The sequence below is a fragment of the Etheostoma spectabile genome, unplaced genomic scaffold (genome assembly GCF_008692095.1).
Source record: "Etheostoma spectabile isolate EspeVRDwgs_2016 unplaced genomic scaffold, UIUC_Espe_1.0 scaffold465, whole genome shotgun sequence".
In the NCBI taxonomy this organism is placed as follows: domain Eukaryota; kingdom Metazoa; phylum Chordata; class Actinopteri; order Perciformes; family Percidae; genus Etheostoma; species Etheostoma spectabile.
Window position 1 is genome coordinate 90355 of NW_022605616.1, and position 19449 is coordinate 109803.

The 19449-nt window shown below is 42.9% G+C and overlaps 1 protein-coding gene across 1 annotated transcript in view; it reads right to left on the minus strand.

Moving 5' to 3' along the window:
* LOC116686765 (coiled-coil domain-containing protein 85A) overlaps positions 1-19426 on the minus strand; it is a 54411-nt gene extending 34985 nt beyond the window's left edge. The window contains exons 1-2 of the mRNA XM_032511819.1: positions 18685-19426; positions 9346-10429 (exon numbers count right to left, since the gene is read on the minus strand). Of these exons, the coding sequence (XP_032367710.1) occupies positions 9346-10429; positions 18685-18915 (1315 nt within the window). The 5' untranslated portion in view covers positions 18916-19426. The remainder of the gene's footprint in view (positions 1-9345; positions 10430-18684) is intronic.
* Positions 19427-19449: the final 23 nt, after the last annotated feature.

A 19449-nucleotide genomic window follows, 5' to 3' on the forward strand; every position in this document is an offset into this window, starting at 1 on the left:
AAATTCACCCGCATTTGGCGGGTGGTCAGGTGTTAATTTCAGGCCCTGTTAATCACGACTACAGAGTACTAATTCAGCTTTGTCTTTGTGGGGCACAATGACGCTCGAAAACGTCCTTGTTTTTTGCTTGTTACAGTTATGCTTATAGTTATTGTTCTTGGTTTGGACGGGCCTGTAAGGAAACTCGCGGAAGTATTTGAATTGAGACATACTGCCAATACTGTAACCCATCTATGATCATCATTCTGCTGTCACTATACTGTACTCCCATCTCAAAACATATCTGATGGTGCACACGGTTCTTAACTCAAGCCCACTGAAACCCAGGCGGACAGCCTGAGGGCCACATAAGTTTTTGAAACAGCATGTATTGATACTATAAAAAGGGTAAAATCACACAAGGCATTTTCAATTATTTAGTTCACTAAGACAGCAGAGCATAGAGACCACTGAAGTTAATGACCTCAATTTGTAAAAGTGCTGGCCCTTGATAGAGGCAGCTTAATGAAGATTTACACTGGCTGTGTGCATGGCAGCAACAAGGTGGCGGAGAGCTGTAAAGAATAGGAATTACATGCCGGTGGAACGTAGCAGAGGCACACGTTCCACCACGTTAGCACACGGATGTTAACAGGAAGAAAATGGAAGTGGAATGAATGAAAGATGGATAAGATAGATGAAGAAAAGGAAGAAGACGAGGCTGGAATCTGGGAGGAGCAGTGGAAAGCTACAGACTGCAAAGCGAAACTCTGAGAATGAAAATGAGAAATAATGTGTTGTAGAGACAACCTTCAGCAGAACAGAACAAAAAAAGTGGGGCTGCAAATAATGATTCATTTCTATCAATGTATTTCCCAAAAAATTCTCCACCACAAAGCACAAAGACAGTCCATTAAACTCTGCAGATTTTCATTCTGGATCACTGCTGAAAACAGAATTAAGTTATGTTATTATGTTGCATTAGCTCACACTCAAACCTGTTTCAATCATCTCGTATGCATATTAAAACACACTGTACGACTTCTACACTCACCACACGGGCCAAACGACTGATCACTTCATGGGTGCTCACACTAACTGTAAAGAGGGAACTTGCCAAGTCCAATAAAGATTTATTTCAACAAGATGGTAGCAGAATACTGTTGCCTTTTTGTATCCTAGTAGATCCGACCAGACAATCTGATTGGTCAACTTTACATTTAGAACGTGCTCAAATCAGCATGACAGCACACCCTGAGCCATTTCAGCACACCTGGTGCATCACATAAAATATCACTTCGCCATTTCTGTCAACATTACGGAGTTGAATAAGTTTCAAAACATTTGTATTCATGTAGGTAATTCAGGAACCTCAATGAAACACACAATAGCTCTCCAATTAGTATATAAAGTAATTCATCGGATTAAAGAACTTATTTGTTATTACTCACTGAAGCTAACTTTCATTGGAAAAGTTTTGGATCAGCTGACGGCGCTATCTTGAAAATAGCTGCTAAGTGTGATTTTCTCAGACGTTCAGGAGCTATGTGTGTTAATTAAAAAATACTTTTTTCAGCAGATATCTTAGTTACAACAAGATTGAGCTAGCAAAGCAGTTTTGTGTTCATATCTGTGGTAGTTATTTAGTTTGGAAAAATCCACGATCTCTACAAAGCTAACGTTAGCTTAAGTTAGTTGCTGACAAATGTTTTACAGGGACAGGAAATAGTCTCTTTTGGCTTAGGTTGATTTAAGTTGCCTGGTGGACTAAACATTGAGGCTCTAGAAATAATCTTTGTTCCTTTTTTATTTTAAAGCTTATTGCCCTACAATATGAACACAGTTTGATTTTATTTTGTTGGTAACACTTGTGTAATCACAACGTTACACCCAAAGGTTTGATTTAACATTATATTATTGGCATAACAGTGATGCAGCTTGGACCAGAGTACTAGTGTTGGTGTCATCATTGAGGGTGCGTTGGCTCTTCAAGATCTGGATAATGTGGCCCTTGCAACAGCCTTGCTGTTTGTACTTTGTTACTCTTTGAACATGAGGTATCCGTCACTGCTCCACTACACTTTCAAAGTGATTCAAAAGGTGTTAATGGAGTTGGATGTGACTAAGGGTGACCAAACGTCCTCTTTAGCCCGGACATGTCCACTTTTTACGTACTTTCCGGGGCATCCGGGGGGGGTTATGAATTCATGAAAATGTCCAGTTTTCACTGTTTTTTCATGGGACCATTATAAGTATGTACTTAAATTGACTTGCACTTTGCACACAATACTAAGGTACTACGTAATTCCAGAGAGGCTGCCTTGTGGTTGGCTCTGCGATGCGCACATACAGGGAGCAGATCTGACAAAGGAGCACATACAGAGAGCAGATCCGACAGAGGGAGCACATACAGGGAGCAGATTAGACAGCGGAGCAGTATTGGACAGAAAATACCAAAGCGGAAGTGCAGCTTCACAGTGGAACTGCAAAAAAAGATTTCGGGACAAGTGGAGTGCCCCGTGTGCAAAGCTAGCACATACACTACCGGTCAGAAGTTTGGGGTCACTTAGAAATTTCCATTGCACTCCATTATAGACTGAATAACAGCTGAGATCAGTTGCATTGTTTTTTTAACCAGGGCAGCAGTTTTCAGATTACATTATGTGCTGACATAATTGAAAAAGCGTTCTCCAATGTTTTTCTAGTTAGTTTTTTAAAATGATATCAGATTAGTAAACAGAATGTGCCTTTGGATGATTGGAGGAATGGTTGCTGATAATGGCTAATGTAGATATTGTATTAAAGATCAGCCACCCACTCAGATCAGCTGGTATTATGTCTATAATGGAGTGGAATAGAAATTTGTAAGTGACCCCAAACTTTTGACCGGTAGTGTATGTTTCAGTGTCTAATAAAGGTGCTGGAGATCTCAAAACTCACATGGACACCAACAAACCTTATGTTATTACATTGAAAAGGCTTTAAGAGATATTTAGCTGACACAGAATAGGTCATATTTAGAACATTATTTCATATGTATTTATTTGAAAGAGCTATTATTTTGTTACAGGTTGTTACATGTTTTATTTTATTACATAATTTATTTTTATACCATTGAGGCATAAAAAAGCATGTTCAGTAACCTCTGAGAAGCCTGTCTGAATTTGTGTTTTAAGGCCTTGTGTCTTGACCCTCTTTTTTTGGAAATCAAAATATGGTCAACCTAATATGACTCAACTCTCAAGAAAAGCCCAAAGCTTAAAGACAAAACTGCTCCAGTAAGGAGAACTCACTGTTGTGCTTGTTACAGTGTTCATTCCTTAAGTTGCTGCCAAAGCAAAACATCTAACATCTATGTGCAACCAATGTCCACTATTGAATTAACATCCAACATGTTCTTTTTTTCAGTGATGATCTCTTTTTCTGGTGTCAGTTTGTCATGTACCTTGTGTTTAGAAGTTCTGCCTGTTTCTAATCTTCAGTTTCCATGTGTTCCTGTTTTTGAATTTCCTGCCTGCTTTATTTGGAATGCAAGTTTATTTTCATCATTAAATCCCCAAAACTCTCCCTGCTACCTACTTATCTCTTCATTTGTGTTTGGATTCAAACCTGCAAAGCCTGAAATCTGCCTGTTAAAAATGACTTCTACTCTCACCTTGTGCAGTCCAAACAACCGATCACTTCATGGGTGCTCATGCTGACCATGAACACAAAACCTGCTATTTCCAATAAACTTTATTCAATCAAAATAAGCATCCAACAGCCAGACTGTTGGGGTTTAATAATCTAATTATGTATTTTTTTTGTAACTCTTAACGGAATACAATTACCTTTTTTAGTATCCTAATTATGCAATGCTGTTCCATGTATTCCGTTACTCCACCAAGCCAGCTAACCAGGTACACCATAACAACAAGTGCAACAGCTCGGACCAACTTGCCTCTTGTCCTTGATGACTTTTAATTTATTTATATAAAGATTTCTGGAAATTTCTGCTTCATCTTCATAATAAAAAGTATTACATTTGGACTCACTGAGGCTTAAATTATGGCGAGTGAACCATCTTTTTAACATTAATGTTTCTGCCACACACAGTGTTTCTGAAGATGCTAATTTTGTCCTCCGCAGTCAGAATGTAACCATTTAAATCCAAATTGTTCTCCACATCAGAAGCAATCAGTCATTTGCTGATCTATGCATCGATTATTTACTGACCTGAACACAGTGTTTTCTTTCAAGAATCCCATGTGCTATGAGGCAGAAAAACAGAAGAGAGCTAGAGATATACACACTTTCACTTCTACAAAAGCATATGGTATGCTGCAAATGGTATTAAGATATAGCCTATGCATCATCTCAGTTTACAGTACAGTACAGCCAGCCACTATTGTTTCCAGGTAACAGCTGAGTCAGGGATCAGGCCTCCACCCAAGGTACAAAGCTATTTCCCATGGCCTCAGCTGTAATAGAGAGCACTTCCACTCAGCACTATAGAAATCATTACTGCTGCTGGACACCAGAGAACAGCAAGGACACATTTGTGGTTCAGCAAACAGCATCAGATAAAGCTTGTGGTGCAGCGGGAAATATGAAGACGGCTCAACTAAAATCTCCAGCGTGGAGCTTGGAGTGTTAGAAAGAGTGCAAAGAGCATTATATCATTCCAGTTGCTAAGCTACACAAAGTAACATCAAGTTCTTTAAGTGATGGTTTGGAGTACATTCACCCTAGGGTCCTTTGTCCCATGACCTAGAGCCATACAACATGCCAAAAGCTTTTTTCACCTGGGCTGAACATTGGGCAAGTTAGCGTTATCAGCTGAATAGCTTAGTGCAGGCGCTGATGGAACCAACTGTGTATCTCATAAATTACCCCACTAATGATACCAAACGTCTACAGTAGTACTTTATATAGTTATGTACTTATAAAGAAATGGATTGGAAAGTTTGTAAGTATACCAGAAGTTTGTTTAAATAACACTTGCCTGCTGGGTTCTGCTCTAGACAGTAGAGGATTTTTCTTTCCTGGCTCGGTTGAAATACGCCCCATAATCACAGCCCAATGGACCAGTATCTGACTTACATTCTGATTACAATCTGAGTATGACAATGTCGGGCTACGGCACAAAATCTGCAAAGATTCCCTTCAATGAACAAGACATTTTTAGGCAAAACAATTTGATAAAAACTATTTTTACCAAAATGTTTGAAAATACACAGTGAAATGGTCAAAGACGAAAACATGAACAGCACCCAAAAATAAGGGCCAACACCGCAATTTTAATGTCCACATTGCCATGGTTAGCATTGCTAAGCCTCTGTCCTGATTGACAGGTCAGCATGTAGCCACACTCTAAATCATCCCCTGTTTTATTGTCAAGTTCCAAAATAAATTGGACCACAATTTACCAAATGAAAATCATGCAGCATTGAGACCCTAAACTCATTATAAAAATGTTTATTGAAGTAATAAATCAATTGAGGTGTAGGGTCATTTTCTCATAAACAGACTTTTTTTGCAACCAATGGCATCGCCCCTGCGGTAAATCAGAAGGCGTTTAAGGCACTTCCGCATTCACTTCACTTTTCAGGCCTGGAGGGTCCTTCCGTTATTTTTAATAAAATTTTCTATGGTATTAGTGCACACTGGATTTCCCTGACACAGGGTTTTAGGGGTATCGGGGTAATAGTTCCTCTGATTACTGCATAGTGCAAAAGGCATTTCACAAGAACAACCAATGGTCAGAAATGCATGAAGAAAGAAATACACCTTGCCTGGTTCTTAGAGCTCTTCCCATATACCTTATATACTAACAGCCATTTTTTTTGTTAAGCGAACAAATGTGTGATTAAAACAGTCCAAAAATAAATTCTTTTCCACAGTGCAAAAGATGGGTAAAGTGACTTTAGGCAGTTTTACCCTCCACTGCATCCCTGGACACAACACATTAATAATCACACTTGTCACACTCAAAATAAGCACTCAGAAGCGTTTAAACAGAGAGAATAAAGCCAAACCAAAGTCATCACAATGAAGCGCTTTGGAATATTAATGGCAGTTAAATTATGTCAGACTTATCAGACTTATCAGAATTCCCCTATCTTTTCAAGACATGTGTCCTCTGCTGTCAAAAAAGGCGCTTTTATAAAGTGAATATGGTAAAAGACTAAGTGAACATGTCAGAGGAGTTATGCAACTGTCAAATGTGAGCTAATTACGAGCTGACAACTCACACGTACACACACTCAACGTGTGTGTGTGTGTGTGTGTACCTTTCTTTCTATATGCATGTGTACACACTGTCTCTCATGTGGTTTTAAAGACTGTCTGTCTCTCTCTGCTTTCACTTCAGTTTTTTAAAGGTGTGTATTTGTGTGTATGTGTGTGTGCATCTTGGCTCTAAACACCTCAAACATACCTATGTAACCCTTACCCCCTGGAGGGTTGCATCACTCACGGTACCCTGTTTACAAACACACACAGATGAGTACACATCTCCCTTGCTCTCTTACCACTACTGCCACAGCCAGTGAATCCACATTAGCGCTGTGTTTGTGTGTGTGTTCATGTGTGTATGGGATTGTAAATCTGGCTCCTAAACTGGGTCTAAGCTTGAGCTCTTGAGAGTTTGTGCGTGTTGTGTGTGTACCTGTACATTAAAGAATAATTTAGGTATTTTTAAACCTGGACCCTTTTTTCCCATATATTTGTTTCTAAGTAGTCTTGCATTGCCAGACTTACCTACACAGCATTGCATTGCTAAGTAGCGTCGAGAAGGAACTTTTGATGGAACGTGTTTGTTCAAAGGTTGTTTTAGTCGTGCAACGGAAAACTCAGATTAGACACATCGTCTGGAGTTACCCTGCAGAGATCGGAGGAGCAATGTAATGGAACATTACAGGGCGATTATGCACTGTCAATCTACGCCTTGACAAGTGGAACGCCAATGAGAGAGTTTGTTGTACAGTATTTTCTGGACTATGAGTCACACTTTTTTTCATAGTTTGGCTGGTCCTGCGATTTATAGTCATGTGCAACTTATATATCAAAATATTTTTAATTTAACATGTTTTTAAATGTTAATTCATAATAAAAACATTAACTGTCTACAACCGCGAGAGGGCACCCTAGGCTTCTGGCAACTACATGCTGCTCCTAAAGACAACTAAAAAAGATTGAACACAAACAAAATGCCCCCAAAAAGAAAATCTTATTCTTCATATTACAAACTGCAAGTCGTAAAATATGCAGCCGAAAATGGTAATCGAGCAGCAGAAAGAAGGTTTGGAGTGAGTAAGAAACTTGTGAGGGACTGGAGAAAAGGTTATTCTTACTGCAAGTAAGAAAACAAAGAAAGCTAACTGCAGGCTAAAAGCAAGATGGCCAGAGCTGGAGGAACAAGTCCATAGATGGGTGCATAAACAACTTGCTGGCGGGAGAGGCTTGTCAAGGGTGCAGTTACGTCTTCACGCCCTGGTGGTTGTACACTGGTAGTGTGCTATTGTATAGTTGAACGAGTGTTAATGTGATACATTAACATAACAGACACCTACCGCCTGTTATATACAGCCTGTTGTTCTGTGTGCTGTGGGACTTATGTTTTTTTCCTCCCCATGACACATTTTTTGACTGATGCGATTTATACTCCGGAGTGACATATAGTCCAGAAAATACAACACTCTCATGCCTCTAAAATGAATGTTTCATGCTTTCATATCTCAAAACTTTCAATAACATTAGGTTGGAAAGCTAATTCAGCTGTTGTGCAACAGATAAAGAAAATGACACCACCCAAACTATCAGTCAATCCAACCGGCGGTGAGATGCCGCCGTTCATCACACCATTTTGGTTTATCAAAGACGCTAGCAAAGCAACACAGTAAAGAAAAAAGGCAGAAACGTCACATAGGTTGGACCACCGTGTTCAACTATATATCTTTAAATGTTACAGTTGAAATGCAGCTGAAAATGACAAGTTTGCCTATCTCACATATCCCTGCAATTCAAATCACTTACACATCCGGAAGGGATTTTTGTGTTAACATGACGTCACAGTGATTCGGTCTATACAGAAAGCGTAGCTTTGTGTTGTCTAAAAGATTTTCACTTAATTAAGCATTTTAGTATTGTGCCAATAAAATGTAAAGCTACACATTACACAGCTTTCATAAACGTTACCTTTGGATACAGACAGACTGAAGTTGTGGCTAGTTGTGCTAGCTACAAATAGATCCTAACAGTCCAGTCCATACACTGCGCTGGGACTGCAATGACCATTTTGAACTGGTATTGGAATGACTACAGCCAGCCAAAGAGGATTATTCTCCTTTACACCAAAGCACATTTACCTACATAAAAATGCAGCTTCAAGAGTGGAGTGCTGCAGACAGAGCTGAGGTAAGCTAATGCTAATAGCTAAAGTAAATGTGTTGACCTGGCATCAGTAACTTACAAACAAAAGCATAGCAGAATAACAGCAACTTATCCATCTTTCCATGTAATCAGACACTTCTAATAACAATCTGAGTCAGTGGCAAAACCAGCTCTTTTAGTGGACGTACATTGATGATCCCTATTGTCCCATAGATTACATTGCAGCCTGGTTTGCAGCTGTCAGCTGCAGGTCTCTCACTCAATACTGGACCATTCTCAAAAAATGTTGATCTCATTAGTTACTTAGACACAAAAACATGCGAAAATAGGGTGCAAGTTGAAAAATACTACATTTCCCCTTTAAACCAAGGTCTTCTACAGTCCCACTGTGACTCAACACTGGCAGTCTCAACTATAGGCAGCGAGTATGTGAACACACAGTTTGAGTCTGGGTGGACATTCCATGTGTGTGAATTTAGCAAACAACAAGTGCAGTAAATGACAAAGCCGTTTTTTTTTAAAGAAAAAGCTTGTAACTGCATCTTTGAAAGAGAAATAACAAAAGTATAGCCTCTGTCTGAGATTGGGTTCATGTCTCAAATTTGTCCAGGAGTCAAAGTTGTGTGGTCTCTGTTGATGTAGTTTGTTAAAAGCTAGAGTATTAATTGAGTGTCAGCGAGTGTCAAGTGGTCAAAACACTTGCTAACCACTATTGGCCAACAACACGGTTGCATCAGCTGAGCTGCAGCAGCTGAGCTGCATCAGCTGAGCTGCAGCAGCTGAGCTGCAGCAGCTGATCTGCATCAGCGCATCAGCTGGGCAGCTCCATATTAAGACTTATATTGCATCATATATAGCAAGAAGACACTGACTCAATCAGCCCAGATAATTTTTCTTCTGGTATAACTTTCTGTAAATGTAATAATGTTCTTCTTTATGGGTAATAAATTACTTATCAATGGAAATTAAAGATAAGAGTTACCCTCTGCCTACCGTTGTACAGACCCTGGTGGTGGGGAGCCATCTCCTCTCCCTCTGCCCTCATCTGCACCCCGTCCCTGCTGCGGGAGCCACTGCTAAAGGTCCCTTTGCCGTGTTCCAGCCCGGTGCTTTGCTGACAGTGATGGTGGTGCCGTATAGACTCTGGACTACCCACAATCACCCGGCCTTTCTTCAGGTGCTCAGGCGTTCCCATGCCTGCCAGCTTGGCCTCCGAACTCCCACAGCCTGACCCCTGCCCCATGGTAACTGACCGTTGTCTCTGACTCAGCTCTGGGCTGGACTTGGCAGTGCCCTTCCCACAGCCTGCTGACGCCTGCCCGGATAACAATAGCTGTTTATGGGCTTGTAGGTCAGAGTTGCAGGGATTCGGGTGGTAGTTACATGGCAGTCTGGTAGGGGACTTGCTGTGTCTTTCCGGGCTGTGTCCCCAAAGGCCACGGGGTTCCCCGTTGGTGAGGGACCCACCACGGGGGCGGCAGGATTGGGGAAAGGTGTGGTACTCTGGGGTGGAGCTGTGTCTCCTGCCTGTTGATTGGCACACATCTTCGGGTTTTGGGGCGTGCTCAGAGGAGACACCTCTGGATCCAGGACTGGCGTTGGAGCCCAGGGGAGGGGGTTTGAGGTGAGGGTTGTCTGGGCTATCGGTACTCCCTGCGCTGGAGGTGCTGCTCCCATCGCCAACATCTCGCAGCAGGCCAGGTGCTGGGACAGTACCACCTAGCTGGGACAAGCTGCTCTGACTGTCAATGGAGCTCCTACGGCCGGGGCCTCCATGTCCACCCACGCCTCCACCGCTTCCCCCTCCTCCAGCCACGGCCGCGGCCCTCTCCTCCTCCAGCATGAGGCACACCTCCTTGAGCTCCAGGTTTTCCCGCATGATGTCCAGCTGCCGTTGCTCCAGCTCCTTCAGCTTCTGCAGGTAGATGGCCACCTCCTTCCTCATCAGGCCTGCACTGAAGCGGCCCAGACGCTGCCACTCCCGCGACACACGCTTCCCCTTCTGCCGGTCGTCGTCCAGGAAGCAGCACAGGTCCCGCAGCTCCTGGTTGTCCTCCTGCAGTTTCTGGTTCACGTCCTAGTTTACATAGGCACACATACACACACACAGGCAGGCAGGCACACACATACACATACACACGCACACACACAGCAGCAGCAGCACAGTGAGGGATTACATGCACATCCATGCTGGGAGTGATCATTTGATGAGTGAGAAATGTACCCATCATGCAGTAGTATGTGAGGTGTTTCTTGTAGAACTGAAATGATAAATCGATCGACATAAAATAAATCTGTAACTATTTCGATAATGCCATACCTTCTCTAGTCCAGTTTCTCAAATGTTAAGGATTTGCTGCTAACCTTTGGCCAATTTGTTTAGGACAATTGACAAAACAAGTTTTGCCATTTTTTGCTTTAAAAAAATGCCAATAGTTGCCAATACATTTCTATCAATCATCTCGATCAATAACTAATGATTTCTGCTCGAAATGAAAATATTAGTTGGAGCTCTGTTTACTTGACAATGGTGAAACAAAATGATGCCTCAGAACTAGGAATATTCTTAACACAATAAATGTTTTGTCCACTCATATCTGATGGCTACAAACATTTCCCTCCACTGTCCTCCACTGAAGAAACTCTTAGTCGTCAAACACGTATGATTTTGCTGACTAATTGATAAATTGATTTAATCTACAGATCTGTAAAACTAAGTTTCTCCACAGAGAATCATGTAAACGCACTATAACAAACTATAAATCTTGTGTTTACCAGAGAGGTGCTCATTTTACTGAAATTACATTTTATCTGTAATTAATATATTTAAAATGATTTGCCCTTGCATCCATCATTCCTTCATTCTATCTATTCCATATGCAACAGGTTTAATGTATTATAACCTTTTTTATTTAATGACCATTTTGCCCTTAACTGACAATCATACACAGAGTTTACGGGGGTGGGCGGAGACCATATAATTTATAAACATTTTAAATAACACAAACAACAAAATAGTGGTATGTAATACATCTGATTTCATATACTGTTTTAGTAAAAATTAAATAGTATTTTTTTCAGGACTCTGGGTTATGTGACAAGTGACAACTAGCTCTCACCTGAAACTATTGTCGACACATATGCAGGGCGCAAAAAACAAAAATTATTGTTGCACTAGTCTGGCCATCTTGCCGTGCCAATGTTGCAATAGAGGTTGCCTAAATGCAATGTACATACATTTGCTGTCAGCTTACTAATTGATTGTGCGTTTTGTGTAGATTTGTACTTTTATTCCACTTTATTTAAACGCCAAAGTGGAGAGGCCTCGTTCACCTGTTTGGAGATGACTAGTGCATGTGACGCGCGTCACGTGACCCTTTTTGTGGATCTACTGATCTACTGTGGAATACATTTTTTGTGTCATTGGATTACGTCAAAATATTGTCCTCGGTAAAATACAGAATTGACGGATTCACGGTTTGCGGTTTTCATCCGAAAGAACCATCAACTAGGGATGAGCCGAGTATCCGGCTGAAACGAGTATCCGGTACGGATAAAGCACTTTTGCCGAGTACAAGTATTATACGAGTAATATGAGTCAATATCCGTGCTCGGATTGAATACAACTCCTCAACTGACCGCGCAGCGTTCTGTGATAGCCCCCCCCCCCCCCCCCCACACACACACACACACACACACTCTGCTCAATCACACACACACAGAACACAAAGAACAGCGCTCCCTCTCCCTCTCTCTCTCTCTCTCTCTCGCTCTCTCTCTCTCTCTCTCTCTCTCTCTCTCTTTCTCTCTATCCCTCTCCCTCAGACACTCAGGTCTGCGGGTCTTTTCCATTAACGTTTAGGGTTTCTTCAGCTTCAGGTTTGTTTTTAACTTCGGTTTACATAGCAACCAGTAGATTTCTGGTAAACATGGGGTTTCAGACATGCTGTTTGGTTTAAATCAAGCAAGCAAGATGGCGCGGGTCGGCGGCAGCGTGCAGCAGCTCCTGATTGTATGCGGCTTTGTGGTTTTTTAGTCACTTATTTTTATTATTTTATTCTTTAAGTGTTGTTAATCTGTGTTAACGATGGGGCCTGTAAATTTGGAACTTTCTTTTAGTTTTATTCTACTTGGTCGTGTTTTGTTACTTCATGTTACGCTCACGGCAGCGGCACTATTGTTTACACACGCGATCAGCGATTGCGCTGTGTGGACCTGTGCTGCTGCCGGGGGCCAAACATGAAATACCGACGGAGCTACGAAAGAGACGCGGGGTTGTAGAGGAGGAATAAAAGGAGAAAAAAAGAAGAAAACACAGGCCTGCCGTCCCAGCGATCATCATGGGAATGTACGGTCTCTGGGGAATAAGACGACGAACTAGCAGCGTCATCAGCAACCCGAGGGAGTTCCGCGAGTGCAGCATACTGTGTTTTACCGAACATGGCTGCACTCGCAAATCCGGACTATGGTGTAGCGGTACCCGGCTTTTTGAAGTTCGGGCGGACAGGACGTTACAGAAAGCGGTAAGAAGAATGGAGGGGGGGTGCACTGTATGTGAGTGAAAGGTGGTGCAAACCGGGACATGTGAATGTGAAGGAACGTTTCTGTAGCCCGGACATTGAACTGTTGGCTGTGGGTGTTTCGCCGTACTATTACCGAGGGAGTTACGTCCGCCATAATGATCGCGGTCTACATCCCACCGTCTGCTGATGCGGAGGCAGCTGCTGACGTCATTAACACCACGGTCTCACGACTACAGACGCAGCAGCCCAACGCCTTCATCGCTATCTCTGGGGATTTTAATCATGCTTCTCTGGATAAATCCCTCCCGGACTTTAAACAATACATTAACTGCCCCACTAGAGACAATAAAACTTTGGACCTGCTGTATGCAAATGCTAAGGATGCATACAGTGCCACTGCCCTTCCCCCCGGCAAATCAGATCACAATCTTGATGTTGTCTCCGTGTATGTTCCTTGTGCCTGTCGGCAGCCTGTCCACAAAAGGACTGTGAGGAGGTGGACTCAGGAGGCTGAGGAGGCACTGCAGGACATGCTTGGAGTCACAGACTGGAGCGTGCTCTGTGAGCACATGGGGAGGACACAACAACATGGGTGACTGTATACAGAATACATTAAGTTCTGTGAGAACACCACCATGCCCTCCGGACTGTACGCTGTTTCCCAACTACAAGCCGTGGATCACCAGTGACCTGAAAGTTCTTCTGAAGGAGAAGAAGACAGCTTTCAGGTCATGGGACAGACAGGAGCTTAGGGAAGTACAGCACCGACTGCGGGTAAACTGAGGGAGTGTTAAAAACACTACAGGAGGAAGCTGGAGGCCACGTCTTCAGCAGAACAACATGAGGGAGGTGTGGACAGGGATGAAGGAGATCACCGGGTGTGGGGAGAAGAAGAGGACAAACACCAGGCAGCCGTGATAGAGCAACGAGCTGAACTGTTACTTTAACAGGTTTAGCTCACAGCCATCCCCTGCCTCTCCACCACACCACCACCCCCACACACCCCTCATTGTTCTCCTCCCCCCACCCTCTTTTGTTCCAACATCTCCCTCTCACTCCCTCAGCCCCTCCTGCAGTCAGCCAACTCCCCCCACTAACACTACACAAATTTCTCCTCCCCCACTGACACTTCAAGCTCCCCCCCCTGCTTTGCATTACACTGGCCAGGTGAAGAGACAGCTGGAGAGGCTACACCAGCGCAAGGCTGCTGGCCCGGATGGCATCAGCCCCAGGGTCCTGAAGACCTGCGCAGTCAGCTGTCTGGTGTTCTCCAGTACCTCTTCAACTGAGCCTGAGCTGCAGAGGGTGCCGCGCTGTGGAAGACGCTGCCTTGTCCCGGTCCCCAAGAAGTGACTCCACTGGCTTAAGGACTACCGCCAGTGGCTCTCACATTCATGTGATGAAGGTGCTGGAGAGGCTGGTCTTGGTCCCCTGAGGCGCAGGTGAGTTCTTCTCTGGACCCTCTACAGTTGCCTACCAGCCTTGTCTGGGAGGGGACGACGCTGTCATCTATCTCTGCAGAGCTCATTTGCACCTGGATGGCGGTGGCGGCACTGTGAGAATCACATTTTTTGATTTCTCCAGTGCATTCAACACCATCCAGCCGCTGCTATTAGGTGAGAAGCTGCGGGGTGATGGGTGTCGGTGCGTCCATAGTCTCCTGGATCATTGACTACCTGACAGGCAGACCACAGTTCGTCCGCCTGGACCGTGTTCTGTCTGATGTGGTGGTGAGTGGTACGGGGGCCCGCAGGGGACTGTGCTGTCTCCTTTCTGTTTACTTATACACCTCAGACTTTCAGTACAACTCGGAGGTCATGTCACCTACAGAAGTTTCTGATGACTCTGCAGTTGTGGGTGTATAAGGGATGGACAGGAGGAGAGTACAGGGCACTGGTGGGTGACTTTGTGGAGTGGTTGGTAAGAACTGCCTGCTGCTGAAAGTAGATAAGACCAGAAAGAATGGTGATCGACTTCAGGAGGAAGGGAACGGCTCGCAGCCCCTGCATCCTGGGAAGTGACGTGGATGGTGGAGGAGTACAGATACCTGGGTGTCAACATCGACAGCAGCTGAACTGGAAGATCAACAGCACTTGCTGTTACAAGAAGGGGATGAGCAGACTCTATTTCCTGAGGAAGATGGATCCTTTAACGTGTGCAGCAGGATGTTGGAGATCTCTACCATCTGTTGTGGCCAGCACTCTGTTCTCCTCCGTCATCTGCTGGGGCAGCAGCATCGGAGCCAGCGATAAAAACAGACTGAACAAACTGATCAGGAAGGCTGGCTCGTGATCGGCTGCAAACTGGACACATTTGAAGCTGTGGTGGAGAGGAGGTCGCTGAACAAACTGTTATCTATCATGGAAACCTGACCATCCTCTCCACCCCACACTGGTCCAACAGAGGAGCAGCTTCTCAAGAGGCTCCGACAGCTTCGATGCCGACGGACGTACAGGAAATCATTCATTCCAAAACAATAACACTTTTTAACTCGTCATCACTGGGTGGTAGATGAGACTTTGGACACACACTACGCACTAATGCAACCTGGACATTTGGTTTATTAAATTTACATTTAGCATATTATTTAAGCAGTTGCACATTTTTGTTCCCCCATCCTGTACATATTCAAATATTTGTTCTTATTTATTCGTATTATTATTCATGTATATTGTATGTATGATATTTTTCCAAGTATTATTTCCACTATTGTGCTTTGTGACTGATTTTTTTGCTGCGTTACACAGGAATTTCCCATTTTCTTGGGATCAAAACATCTATCTATTATCTATCATCTAAATGTGACTCGTGCTGCGTCTTTGCCGTTGGAGATATATAGGCTATTTATTATTTTTTTAACCGTCAGCTGGCTTCATTAAAGTCAATGCAGATCTGAGAAACATCATCTGCCCCCGCCCCCTCTCTCTCTTTCTCTCTCTCTCTCTCTCTCTCTCTGTCTCTTTCTTACTCACACACACACACACACACACACACACCACACACACACACACATACTTGGTGTGGAAATAAAAAAGAACCAAAAACAAAAATCACACTGATCATGAAAAAAATGTAAAGTTAAAAAAGAAAGTTATATTGAGTATGAAAACTCTTGTTCATTACATTTTACTTCATAATTGCAACCGCATGTGTTGTATTCATTGTTGCAAAACTGTTCTGTTCATAGTTTGTTTGTTACCATGACAACACCATTGATCTGAAGTTTGATGCTGTCATGTAAATAGTTTTCTAATCAGCAATAAATATAACAATTTCTGATCAACCCATATCAATTGCATGCTTAAAATAACATATTGGTTAAAGCCCCGCCTATTTCAAGACAACCCGACTCACTTCCGGGTTAAATCTGACCACTTCCGGTTTAGGCCCCGCCCAGTCCGAGTACAGATACGGATACAGATAATTCATGTGGTAAACAGATACAGATACAGATAATGCTGTACTTGCTCATCCCTAGCGTCTACATACTATGTGGATAAATAAAAGGCATCCCTTTGAGAGTTCTGCTTTCAGCCAAGCGTCTGGGGACCGTCTACAAAGTACAAAACCAAAAATAGATGCAGATAGACAATGATAAATTTCAACTGCTTCACTGTCATTGAATGTAACGCTTCTAAATTCACTCCACACAGCTAGGGTCTCCCTATCAACATACTGCAACTGTTAAGTATGAAAAAGCTGGCCCAGCCTGTTTTTAATAAATTTTCCTTGGGAAAACAATTCAATATTGCCAATCTTATTGAGTCTAGCTCTTCCAAAATCACTCCACATATCTAAGGCCTCCCTAGCAACATACTACACCTGCTAATTATGGAAAAGCTGTCTCTGCCTATTTTTAATTAATTTTTATTGGGATAAAATTCCATATCGTCAATGTTATTGAGCCTAGCTTTTCCAAAATCACTCCACACATGGAAGGCCCCCTGCTGGTTGTACTACAGCACTTTTTTTTTTACCAAAACATTTTATATTTTAGTTAAATAGTAAAGTCTCCAAATTTACCTCACACGTAATTTGTGTTCTTCTGCCACCTTTTCTTGTTTATATTTATGGATATTTTGTTTTTAAGGAGCTCAGTTTGCAGGGAATTGGGTAGGGAACCGAGGCTCATACGGACCAAAGTACGGAGTGTGGAGTGGTGGGTGGAGAGATGCTACTTCACCTCCTGGTCACCTCCTGCTCTAGAGCAAGGCACCATACCCCCCAACCGCTCAGGGCACTGGCAGCCCACACACTCTGACATTTCTCCATTTGTGCATGACTCGGACCTGAGCGTGTGTGTGTATTTCAGGCCTGTGTGTAGTGAATACTAACAAAATTTTCCCACTGGGGATCAATAAACAGTATAAAGTATTATAAAATTATTAAGTATTTGTTGTAGTACAACTACCTTCTCTGGAGTATTTTGTCAGACATTTTTCTATGTAGTTATAACATATTTCTTGAAATGTCATATTTCCAAAAATTATTTGATTTAGTATTTTTGAAAAGTAATCGTTATAGGTCAACCGTCAGTTATAGTGAGGTAAGTATGGAAACACTTCTGTTTGGAATTATTAAAGTATGTTTTAAGCAATAAAAATGATGCATATGATTATTTTTTAAACGTTAGTAATGTGGCAAAACCAGCAGAATACTAATTATTTTTGGTAAAAAAAAGATATTCCCCAAAATTATAACTATGGTTATTTTTGAAAACTGAGTGCTGTAGTACAACCAGCGGGGGGGGGAGGGGGCTTCTATGTATGAGGTAAGTTAAAAGATGTGACTCTTATTTAATTATTAAAATATTAAATGTTTTTTGGTAAAAAACATTCCCCAAAATTATAATTATGGTTATTTTTGAAAATGAAGTGCTGTAGTACAACCAGCGGGGGGGCCTTATATTTGTGGAGTGATTTTTGGAAGAGCTAGGCTCTATAAGATTGACGTATTGAATTGTTTTCCCAAATAAATTCATTAAAAGTAGGCTGGGCTAGATTTTCTATAGTAAGAAAGTGTTGTATGTAGATAGGGAGGCCCTAGATATGTAGTGATTTTGGAAGGACTAGGCGCAATAAGAGTGAAGCTATAGCTTAAATATAGTTTTTCCCCAATACAAATTCATTAAAAATCAGCAGAGCCAGCTTTTCCATAATTAACAGTTGTAGTATGTTGATAGAGAGATTCTAGATGTGTGGAGTGAAATTGGAAGTTACATTCAGTAACGGTGTAGCAGTTGAAACTTATCTTTGTATCCATTTCCGGTTTTCCACTTTGTAGACGGTCCCCAGACTTTCTGCTGATAGCAGAACGCTCAAAGGGATGCATTTTATTTATCCACATATTTAGACAGTTCTTTCGGATGAAAACCGGGTTGTACTACCTTACTACGATTAGACAGAGCTGTCTATTGTGTAATTTAAACGTTTCGTCTATGGTTTATTAAACCACAAATTGCAAATTTTGTCTAATTTTATAAAAATTTCCGACTTTTTCATAAGAGTGAATAGTGAAATAGTTACAATGTAATTTAAAATAAACATATATGTTTATTTAGCATGTTTGTTTAGTCCATATGTGCTTGTGCTGTGTTCCCGAAGTGGTAGGCCAGGTCTCAGCTGCTACAATGAGTATTTTTTTTATGCCCCACTGGCTGGGATGCTGACAATCTGTAAATGTGGCCACATATATCAGACTGCTTATTCTCTTACTGATGCTGTACGGATCCGATTTAGCATGCCAGCATTACACACCTGTACTAAAACTGGCGGGGAACCACCTCCCCGCGGCCCCCCACCCATCTCACCTTTAAGCTTCGTATCTCGTTCAGGTGCTGCTGGAGTCTCCGGTTTACCTCCCGCATCAGATTGCCGTGCTCCACGATGGCGCTCCGTTTTCCAGCCTCTGCCCTCCGCAGCTGCCGCACCAGCTCCTCTTTGCCCCACTTCAGCAGGTCCTCGTCGCTGATTTTGGAGATGTCCTCTGACGGACTCTGTGCGCTTTTGGACAGCTGCGGCTGATGTGCGCCTCTCTCCATCCTTTTAAACTACACAGTGGAGGTTGGCGGAGGAAAAAAAAAAGTAGCCTAGGCTACTGTGTTCGGTGAATTTCAGAGAACAAGATACCAAACCAAACCCCATAGAAAAATACACCCGTGACAAGTCTGATCCAAACGCTGGCTGCCCCCCTCCCCTCCTCTCATGTCCGTGGAATTACATGGCTTTCATTTTGGCTATGCCTCTGTCTCTCCCCCGGCCATGCTGCAGCTCCGATATCCGCCCGGTGCTCTGCTGCTATATCCCCGCTGCTGTTAGAGCGTCGGTGTGCACGCTGTGTCTCCGGTGGAGCCCTTTGGATGACTTGGCGGGTCGGTTTCTCTTCAGGTGCATGCCGGCCTGCCCTATCGCACTCCAGCTGCTCAGTCCGCGCTACCACTGTCCAACCACGGGGGAGGACAGGGGGAAGAGGGGGAGGACTGCCAGGGCAAGTAGCAGGTACACAGCTGGAGAGCCAAGATGGTAAGGTGCGTTAGTTAGGGTGGCGAACAGAATCTCTCTCTCTCTCTCTCTCT